At 40.8% G+C, this 11,553-nt stretch overlaps 1 protein-coding gene across 1 annotated transcript in view; it reads left to right on the forward strand.

The window, feature by feature from the left end:
* KIF18B (kinesin family member 18B) overlaps window positions 1-1,746 on the forward strand; it is a 48,111-nt gene extending 46,365 nt beyond the window's left edge. Inside the window, exon 16 of the mRNA XM_075840159.1 lies at window positions 946-1,746. Within this exon, the coding sequence (XP_075696274.1) occupies window positions 946-1,073 (128 nt within the window). The 3' untranslated portion in view covers window positions 1,074-1,746. The remainder of the gene's footprint in view (window positions 1-945) is intronic.
* Window positions 1,747-11,553: the final 9,807 nt, after the last annotated feature.

Consider the following 11,553-nt stretch of genomic DNA (forward strand, 5'->3'; position numbering starts at 1 on the left):
AATACTCCAGGGTATTCAAACTTCTGTTCACGGTGTACGGTGCTTTACATTGAATCTCTATAGTTTATCTGTTTTTCTGATACAGTGCTCCAAATCCCCTGCATAGACATAGATTTAAAAAGCTAACATTCTAGCTGCCTGCAGTCACCACTAGAGGGAGCTTACTGCATACTGTTATAGAGTTCATTGTAAAAAGTCAGCTCCCCCTAGTGGTGGTTGCCAGCATGTTATCTTTTAGCCCTTTTACTGCCGCAACAATTTTTATACTTTTGACCTACACAAACAAAACTCAATTATAAAATTAAAATATTCATATTTTAACCTCGTACACGTATATATTATGAAATTAGACACCTTACACATTGTAAAAATGACACCATTTAATGAAATTTTTCATCAAAGTGTAACGTTGTGTACAAATTGCATGAATAGTCATGTTTGTGGATAAGTCTCATCCCAGCATGAGATGCACAGTACCTCCTAAAAATAAACGTTCACGATGTTCATACATCGCTTTTACGTCTATGTCTACATGCCACGTACCTTTACATAATCACCAGGACTGAAGAGACCAAAAATGTTAGCGATCCGGATGCCGGTAAACATCCGAGCCACTGAGTCGACAAATGGTCTGATCAGACGCAGGGTGTTAGATGTGCCATTGGGGGCTATAACAGGGGGGGTGAAGATAACAAGCTCTAGTCGTTTTTGTTTTTTTATCTTCCCCCTTCCCACCCCTCCTTACGGAGACACAAAACCTGGATGTAAAACTTTATCCTGCACTCTAACTTCAAAAGAATATTGCACCCGGAACTTTACGGTATCATGGGAAATGTAAGATTCTGGGCTTTAATATAATACCAAGATCTAGGCTATAGAACTCCTGTTTTAGTTGCAGCAAGCAAAATCAAATTTATATGCACTAATTCGGAGTTCTCCCTACAGAGAAAATATCCTGCAGCCCCCGGGGGCAAAGTACCAAGAAGACCGGAAAAGGAACTGTGGCCTTTGGCCGGTCATTAGGAGGCGCTCCAATGACTCGATTGATACAGCTGGCAGCAACCAGGACTTGAAGACTCTGTGCTGTCGAAATGATCAGATCCACTATTCTCTGCCTCTAGGTAGACTAGACTCTCGGTTTACAGGAGCATCGCCTCGCCGCTAAATGTTCCTTACAGAAGCGGTTCATCTCCGTGTCTATTGAATTTTGGCAATGTCAACACATTCCTGAACAAGTAACGCTTCCGGTCGGACCTGAATTCTAGTGTCCCACATGCCCGGGAAGGGGTTTGTTTTAACTAGATTTTGGCGTTATTTTAACATTTTATTTGCCGTAAACTGGAATAGATAGCGATATTGTGACAATCCATTTTGTGGCATGTCGCGGTTTGATCTTGCAAGGCTTTTATTTTGACCTTAGCCACTTGATAGCAAAATCATAGGGAAGGACGGCAGAACGACAGTGATTAGAATACATCAAATTGCATTCAATAACTTCCGTTTAGAACTGAAAATCTTGTTTTTTAAAACTGAAGTAGAGCTGAAAAATCTTCCTGATCTTGTCCAAATGGCACAGGTGCATGGTCGTTACAGTGTATCAGAGCGTTCTCTTGTAACAAGCCATTCACCTACGTCAGCAGCACATGATCACGACACGTTTTCAAGCTGTGGATGTAAACAATGAATATTTCCATTCGCTGAGCGCAAGCAAAGATTTTGAGGCATTAAAATACAAAGTCTATACGAGAGCTGCGTAACTTTTCATCATACAATTTACATCAAACCGGATCTTAAAGGAGCTCGATACGTTGTAATATGTATGCAGTAATCGAACCTCAAAATATACTCCCTATATCTTTTGAGACTTCAGTTGTGGGGGAGGGGGTATTGTTTCTGTACACTTTATGCGTCCGTAGGGAATTGTATACATAACACGGTCATATGTATATGGACCTATAACTCCCGCATGCTGCAGAGGCATAAATCAGAACTACGTATACGATGAACGTTTAGCACTACATGCTCATAAATACTAGTCTATCGTAAAGTAGTGAACCCATCTGTACCGTCTAATGTTTTTCATGTTGGTTGAGTTAACCAGAGCTTATAAATACAAGCGCAAAGGAAGGAAAACCGTATGGCTTATAATAGCCAATGCGACTTCAAATGTCACCTTCCTATAATAGTATACGATCCTTATACTTGAACATCACGTTCTGCCTCCGTCACATTATTGCAGTTAAAGGGGATGTTCATGATCGCGGCATCAGCCATGTATCGAATGTACATTGTCACCTCTCTGTAGGATATGTCTTTATAGGTCTGCATAGAGAATTTTTTGCGCAGGCTGAAATGAGTCTATCCCGTCTGTAGTAGTGACAGGTCTGTCTTTTGGGTAACCCCTGACCAAGTTCCAAGCAACCCTGGGTCGTAAAAAACGGCCTGTACAGTTATCTTAAAGGGGTTGTCCGGACATCTTTTATTGATGGACTATCCTTAGGATAGGTCATCAATATGAGATCGGTTGGGGTCTAACCCCCGACACCCCCGCCGATCATCTGATTGATAGGGCCGCCGCGTTCAAGTTAATGGGACTGAGCTGCAATCCCTGGCACAGCCACTACTGATGTGTATGGCGCTGTGCCTGATCGGCAGGGGAGCTGCGAGTGGGACCCCCGCCGATCTGATATTGATGTCCTATCCTAAGGGTAGGCTATCAAAAAAAAAAATGTCCAGACAACAACTTTAAGTTGACAAAGGTTTTGTCCATCACAACTGCAGATTTTTAAGGAAGAATTAAAAAAATGAGAGCCAATATCTGATCTCTCCCTACATAGGCAGCCGCCTCCACCTTATTTTGCATTCGTTTTTGCACATAAGCCATGGTGTATTTTAACAGAGGAAGTTACGTTAGATTATTCAAGATTTATAATTGATTTACTAATGAACTGGTTTTACCATTCTGGGTAGTAATTGTTTTATATCTCATAAGACCAGGATCACACATGCAGTTTTGATGCAGTTTTTGGCTCCATTTTTTTTTTTTTTTTTAAGCCAAAGCCAGAAGTGGATCCAAAATAAGGGAAATCTATAAATAAAGGAAAAACTGATGCATCTGCTTTGCTTTGTGTCCACTTATGTGTTTGGCACAAAAACCTGAGCCAGAAACTGCGTCAAAACTGTGTGTGATCCTGGCCTAAAGTGTGTTTCCAATATTGACATCTGTAGCTCGGGGCTCCTAGTGATGTTGGTACATTTCAGAATGTCTATGTGGCTCCGCTATTGGCACTACCCAACACATCAAGGCAAACTCCATGATTTTATTATTTTTTAATACATTTTAAACTCCTATAAAGGATAAACAGTTCACATGATCTATCATTTATAGAAATCCTCATTCTTAGGAAAGTGTATAATGAATGTGGGAGAAAAGAAAAGGGTGATTTAAAGTGAATGTTCACCCTAAATTTTTTGTTTAGTCCTTAGGGTATGTTCACACAGAATTCGGCCTAGAAAATCGGCTCCGTTTTTTTTTTAAGTGGTTTTGCACCACAGGCGTTTTTTTTACGTTTTTTTTCTCCATTTTTATTTATTTTTTGACGCATTTTTACCTTTTTCTTCAACAGGCAAAGGGAAAAATGCGAGCAGACGTTTGCAGCGTTTTTTTTCAGTCTCCCATTGATTTGAAGGGGGTTTTTGAGACGGAAAACGCCTCAAGATATAGGGCATGTCGCTTCTTTTTCCCCACGAGCGTTTTTTCTGCTCACGGGAAAAAAAATTCTCCACCTCCCATTGAAAACAATGGGAGGCAATTTAGGACTTTTTTGCCCCGGTTTCCACGGCAAAAAACTCATTGTGAACAGGGCCTTAAGCTTTATTACGGTTGGAGCTGTACAGATACAGAGCTCAAAATATTTTAGACCTAGAGGTAAGGGAATTTTTCCAAGCTTATATTAAAAAAAAAGTAATGTACCTATGTGTCTGCTCGCCAGCTGATGCCACCATATCTCATTATCTTACCCAGCTCTGTACAGAATCTTTCTTTTGATGCTGCCAGGGATTTCTGTGAGCAGAATTGTCATGTAAATGACTACAGTTCCCCTGATTCCTCTCCCCTCTCACACACATTGGATATATTTACAGCTGTCTGCATGACCCTTTAGTAGAAGGTTTAATGTAGTGCTGTAATTACTCATGTATGCCACTGAGACACACATCTACTGACACAGCTCTGCACTATCTGCTGCCCAGCTTGTGAAACACAATCCCTCCAGAGACGGGGAGAGCAGTGGAAATAAGGTGCATGTGATGTGTGACATCCCATACTGCAGGGAGAGGGGAGAAAAACGCATTTTCAGTGTATGGATCATCACACAAGGAGGAAATAAACCCTGGGGGCATGGACATGTGACTGCATCTGAGACTGGCTTACAGAGACATTTCAGCTACAGACAGCATGTTCGTGACTGATCTTATTGCAAATAATTCATCTGCTCATGTTTTTAACCCCTTTAAATGATAAAATTCTGGCTACCTGCCGCCTCCACCACTAGAGGAAGCTTAAAGGGAGTCTGGCAGTAGATTCTACCCTACACTGCCAAGTAGCTATCAGTAACTGATCAGTGACAAATTAGAGTATAAATCACAGCACTGTGGTATTTAATCATTAGGGGTGCAGGACTAGGTTTCCCAACACAGATCCAGTGTATAAAAAAACTGCACTTCCACAAAGTAATCCAATATATACAGGGTTTAATGTTTTCTTTCATATGACCTTCATCAGACCTTCAGATAGTCCTAAAATAACCTCATGGATAGGAACGTGTAGCTGGTATCTCACTGTTTTGAGAGAAATCAACTGGACACGAGAGGGGATGGGTTGGAGCGATGGGTGCCGGACTCTTCCTGGTTCGGTGGACGTGGCAGAAGAAAAAAAAAATTTCCTCATTAATGCAAGTCGTAACACAGGTATGTCCCTAATCCGTTACTCGATAGCTATCTAGCCGTGTCAGCCGTTTGGTAGTGTAAACTCTACTGGCAGACTCCCTTTAAGAGCTTAATACATACAATTTTATTATCTAGTTCAATTTAACTGTATGCAGGAAGATCCTAATCTCCCTCAAGAGCAGAATTTTATAATTTAACAACTATACAAGGTTTTGTATGATACAGAGATCTGACCGCTATAAAAATGTATTAAGAAACCGTGTTAAAAGGTGGACATTGCAGTTTTGCAAAGTCTAAGGCTACATTCCGACGAGCGTTGGCAACATCAGATGTGGAAAAACTGCAGTTTTTCACGTCGGAGGTGCTCCCGTGGGGGACGCGTTGTCACAGATCCCCCATAGACTAGAGTCTATGGTGGGATGCGTGACGCGCAGTAAAATAGGACATGTCCTATTTTATTGTGGACCCCGCACATTCTCCGTTGAAACAACGGTCGTGTAAACAGCCCCATTAAAATACATGAGTCCGTGTGACGGCCATCACAGATGTGATACACGCTCGTCTGAATGAGCCCTAACCCATTTTCAACCCTCAGCTCAGTGGTAATTCTGCCAAAACTGACTAATCTGATACAGACTGGTTACTAGGGACCTAATGAAAAGACTGTAGGTGTGATTCCCTAGCAACCAGACTGTCCGCTTGCTGTAGTCATGTTGCATTACCCTCTCTGACTTCAGTAGTAATCTAAAAATTTATTTAGGTAGAGTTTACATTCCAAAGAGGGTAAATTATCATTCAACGCCTATATTTTTTTTTAAAAATATTTAAATAAAGATGCCTTTACCTCGTACAGGTAGATTCTTCTCATTTGCCTGCATAAGAAAAGCCACATGAACTTGTCTGGATAAGTATATCATTATTATCAGCTGACCAAAAGAAAAACCTAATAGTTTACATGTGTGATCGCGCTGACGGACGGCAGTCTGTGTATGTTCTGGTGTTTGTTTTTACGTCCATGTATAATGTTTTGCTTTTTCTTCCCACTATTGGTTCCACTTTTTACATGGGCATTATTTTCTCATGCTTCACTTGCTCGAAATCTTTTTGTAATCTGTCCGAGGATTTTTGTAAACATTTTGATTTTTTTCCTGTGTTCTGTTGTACTTTGTAAATATTTAATTGTAGTTTCCTCGTGGCTAAATTTTTACAAGTGTTGTTACTTTCAATGTATATCTGAATGCTGTGTTTTATGCCTGTGTTTGCTGTAATTGTTTGTATAAACTCGATACATATTTTACAATATTTACTGGAATGTATGTCCATCATATTTCTTGAAACAGAAAGCAAGTGGCTAAAATCACTCCTAAGGTTATGGTGTGTGCAACAGATATCTATCGCCTTACAAAGGGTGCATACCAGAGGAAAAACAAGCTCTTCAGTCTGTTGGATATAAAAATGTGTTATTTTAATATCTCTTGTGCTGAGACATAATCAAATAATTGCACAGGCCCAAAGACGGAGGCTGCACTACTGAGAGATTCTGATAACATGTCCCCTCCTGATGTTGTGACCATGGAAACTTTTATGGGGGGTTTAATTTACCAAACACATTGATGTCCCCACTAGGGCTGGGCAATAAATTGAAATTCAGCGCAATTAATCAACGTCATCTAGCGACCTTCGGTTTTATCAATTATTTTTTCCCTTTTTAAATTGTATCTGCATCTTCAGGACGCAGATACAGTTGAATCCAATGGTAGAGCAGGGGGTCATAAGGTCCCTCTCTACCATTCTTTATGTATCGCTGGACTCGAGGCAGTGACGTCATCGCATCTGTCTGCGCCGAGCTGCACAGACCAGAGTAGCAGAGGGAACTCCTCTAGTCATTAGAACAGGGTTAGTGGAGTATGTATATTATCTTTATCAGGCACTATTGGGGGCATTTATACAGCGTGGGAGGGCAGCTATAGGGGCATTATACTGTGGGGGCAGCTATAGGGGTATTATACTGTGTGGAGAGCAGTTATGGGGGCATTATACTGTGTGGAGAGCAGTTATGGGGGGCATTATACTGTGGAGAGCAGTTATGGGGGCATTATACTGTGTGGAGAGCAGTTATGGGGGGCATTATACTGTGTGGAGAGCAGTTATAGGGGCATTATACTGTGTGGAGAGCAGTTATGGGGGGCATTATACTGTGTGGAGAGCAGTTATGGGGGCATTATACTGTGTGGAGAGCAGTTATGGGGGGCAATATACTGTGGAGAGCAGTTATGGGGGCATTATACTGTGTGGAGAGCAGTTATGGGGGGCATTATACTGTGTGGAGAGCAGTTATGGGGGCCATTATACTGTGTGGAGGGCAGTTATGGGGGCATTATACTGTGTGGAGAGCAGTTATGGGGGGCATTATACTGTGTGGAGAGCAGTTATGGGGGCATTATACTGTGTGGAGAGCAGTTATGGGGGCATTATACTGTGTGGAGGGCAGTTATGGGGGCATTATACTGTGTGGAGAGCAGTTATGGGGGGCATTATACTGTGTGGAGAGCAGTTATGGGGGCATTATACTGTGGGGGCAGCTATAGGGGCATTATACTGTGTGGAGAGCAGTTATCGGGGCATTATACAGTATGGAGGACAGTGTCAGGGGTATATTATATACAGTAGTATAAAGCAGGCTCGGGATAAATCAATGGCGTAGCATGCAAATTGGGGGGGTGGCATTTAAAAGGGGTGTGGTCTAAATAATTGTTCAATAATGGTAATCACAGGTTCAATTAATCGTGATTTTTATTTAGGTCATAATCGCCCAGCTCTAGTCCCCACAGATACTGTAACTTTTTCACTATTAGATATTATTGTGTTTGGGGATTTGGATCCACACAAGGTCTCCATGATTACACTGCACGTGGCAGAAATCAGCAGGGGACATGTTATCCGAGTCTTTCAGTAGTAGAGTTTTAGCCATTATTCACGCGAACAGCTGCATAAAAATCAATATAGTTCTATGGGGCTATTCACACAATCCTTTTTTTTAAAATATTATTTTATATATATATATATATCTTACCATGTATTTTTTTTAACAGCTTACATGAATCCCTCCATAGACTCAAGTCCATAAAGGATCTGTTAAAACGGTTCCTGTGCGGATGCAAAACGGCCAATTTTCACTGACTATTTGACACATGTTCGTGTGATAAGGCCTTAAGATGGTCTTACACGGCCCGACGTGGGCCTTGTAAACGAGTGCCGATCAATGAGACAGCTCGTTGATCGGCGCTCGTTTGCTCCTTTCACAAGGAGCTAGTATGGGGACGAAACTCGTTACTCCGATCGCTCGTCCCCGTACATTTCTATCATGTCGGCAGCGCGTCTCCCTGTTTACACAGGGAGATGTGCTGCCGACAACGATAATAATTTCGGCATTTAAAACGATACAATCAGCCGACAAACGAGCGTTTGCTCGATCATCGACTGATCATTGCAATCCCTGTTATCGGGAACGAGTGTTCTGTGAACGCTCGTTTGTCCGGTAATTGGCCCATGTAAAATGGCCTTTAGCGTCACGCAATGTTATCTTGGCACAGAACTAAGATTTATTTATTTTTTTTCAACGTACAATTCACACCGGGGGGGGGGGGGGGAATAGATTGCGGAAATCGGTGCATGTTCCGGATTTTCAACGCAGACTTCACCCTTTGCAATGCATAGGGTGAAATCCATGGCAAAATCTGCATGTAAAGTCTGCTAGGTGTGGACTTATCCTTAAAGGGGTGGTTTGCTTTGGACAATCCCCATTTGTTAAGTCTGATTTACTCGAGAATGGATCCTGTTTTCTTGAGGCTTCTAGGGCAAAATACCCTACCACATAAAATATTCCTCCACATACAACACCAGGGATTCCTTGAGAAGAGAAAAAAAAAAGCATGCAAGTACCGCTATAAAAAAATGATATGAGCGCCGTATTAGACGCACGACCGTGTGCATGACACCAAAGGCTAAACATAGACAATTTGTAATTCTTAGAATCAGGTGTCATGAACAATACACTCTTTACAATCAGACAATTGTTTAACCCCTAGATGACCATAATATGTATATTTATACGTGATCCTTTTTAATGGCAGATTGTGCTGTATAGCGGTCTGCCATTAACGCAATGCGTCAGCCCGATTCTCCTGACGTAACGGAGCTTCATTCCTGCATTTCCATGGAAACCTTGACGTTGTGGGCCTCCAATTGCCTTATTGGGGAAGGGAGCATGCTGGGAGGACATGATCTGTGTCCTCCCACCATTCCTCTGTATGTAGATCCCTCCTAATAGTTATCTAATGGCCATTAGATCACAATTTTCTGGGATCTACAAACGGAGAAATGCAGGGATAACACAAATTAAGTTTTCCCAGCTGCCTCCAACCCCAGGGGAAAAAAAAATAATTGTAAAAGTTGAAATAAAATAATAAATGTCTAACCCCTACCCCCCAATTCTCTAGCACTGCCAGGGACCATCCTCTATGACATGGACATCATGGACCCATATAATAATGCATCCATATCACAGAATATTTGTTATATCACACAAATTACCTCCTGTCGCTAGTTTTTGTTTTTATCTCCTTACCCTCGCCCCATCTGCTGTAACGCCTACAATTAAAATTTCTGTACGCCAGTTTACAGATCCCACATAACACCTAATGGCAGGTGGTGCGCTAGACAAAAAAAAAATGGAGAGCTGTGTTTTTGGGTATTATAGCGATAATGTAAATTCCCTAAAAAAAAATGAAGCTAAAGTATGAAAAAAAAAAAAAAAATCACGTGGCAATTCAAAAGGTGAAATTTGGCTGTGAACATACAGGTTTCTGAAGGGCTTGGTCTTGAAAGAGTTAAAGAAACAGGATGGCACACCACATTTGCCACCCTGCCTTGTGCTGTAGAGTCTGCAACAGGTATGACTTAGATCAAATAAATGTTATATTACCAAATCACATCCATCTTCTAAAAATAATCTCCTTATAAACTAGATACTATCCATGGTTTATGGGGTGCGGTCAGAGTGTTTAGAGGCTATGTACAGCTTTTTATTTTTAAATTAATGTTTTGTGTTTTTAAGGACTTTTCTTATTGACCTTTTTAAAAAATGTTTTACTTTCTACGATACAGCTTCTAATGTAACTTGTATACATAGAATATTGTTCTCTCAGCGGATTCCGTCAGTTTAGCTGAACGAACGACTCCGCTAAGGGTGGGTCCTGCTTGTCTCTAACACACGATTCACCTAATATCGATCACATCAAAGATATGAACTTAGATATGATAGGTATTAGGCGGATAATGTATGTCAAAGACACAAAGGACCCACTCTCAGCCGAGCTATCGGTTCCGCTAAACTGACGGAATTGGCTGAGAGACAACACATGATTCACCTAATATCAATCACATCTAAGTTATGGACTTAGATATGATCAATATTAACTGGATCCTGTGTGTCAGAGACACGCATGACCCGCCCTCAGCCACACCGTCCGTTCAGCTGAACTGACGGAAACGGCTGAGAAAGAATGATACAGCTACTATGTATACAGGATACATAAAAGGTGTATTGTAAAAAGTTAAAAACAAAAAAGTTAATTAGAAAAGTGCTTCAAAACACAACTGATTTATATATATATATGTGTGTGTGTGTGTGTGTGTGTGTGTGTGTGTGTGTGTGTATATGTGTGTATATATATATATATATATATATATGTGTGTGTATATATATATATATGTGTGTGTGTGTGTGTGTGTATATATATATATATATATATATATATATATATATATATATATATACACACACACACACGCGCGCATATAGATAGATATAGGCATCCATTTAAAGGTGTATATAGCCTTTTTTTACCCCACATCTATTTTCTACCGGCAATCATTTATTATAAATCTGGTTTTGATACATGAGGCCCTCTGGGGGTTGCAGGCTATGCCATAAAGAAGAACCATGTTGAAATATCAGATTTTCTCATGCATCCACAATTTGTATGTGTTTTGTATTATTATACTTATTATAGACCACGCTGATATTCATCTGAAAAATTGGTAATGGGAAGAAAATGGCAACGGGAGTGGAAATCCTTTCAGATGTTACGGAACAGCATGTAACTTATTTCCCTTCATTTAATGCTAATGTTCTGTCTGGAAAATTGATTTTATGACTTCAGGTATCAGCAGACTGTTCTGGAGCATAAAGGACCCACATGTGGTTTGGTTCTCTACAGCCTCCAGTGGTGTGATGATGATCATAAAATAATGCCATCTGGGCCCTCGGACTACCAAGCGTCTACCTTATGAACTGCCGTCCATTCATAACCCAAGTGTGATTTCTGTTTTATCAAAGCCACGTTGAAAGGGCCTGGTACGTGTGGGGCTGTTAAATGACAGCGCGTGTTGCTATGCTTTTTCCGAAAGTCTAGCCCTTCCTCTAACACAAAGCAGATGTGGATGATTTTTTGCTATAAAAAGTTTTAAAACAACATCAAATTGTTTTGAGAAGGTTTTTAGGGTCTTGTTTTTACGGTGTCTTTGTTCCCAGCCCCCTCCTAT

The sequence above is a fragment of the Rhinoderma darwinii genome, chromosome 10 (genome assembly GCF_050947455.1).
Source record: "Rhinoderma darwinii isolate aRhiDar2 chromosome 10, aRhiDar2.hap1, whole genome shotgun sequence".
NCBI classification, from domain to species: domain Eukaryota; kingdom Metazoa; phylum Chordata; class Amphibia; order Anura; family Rhinodermatidae; genus Rhinoderma; species Rhinoderma darwinii.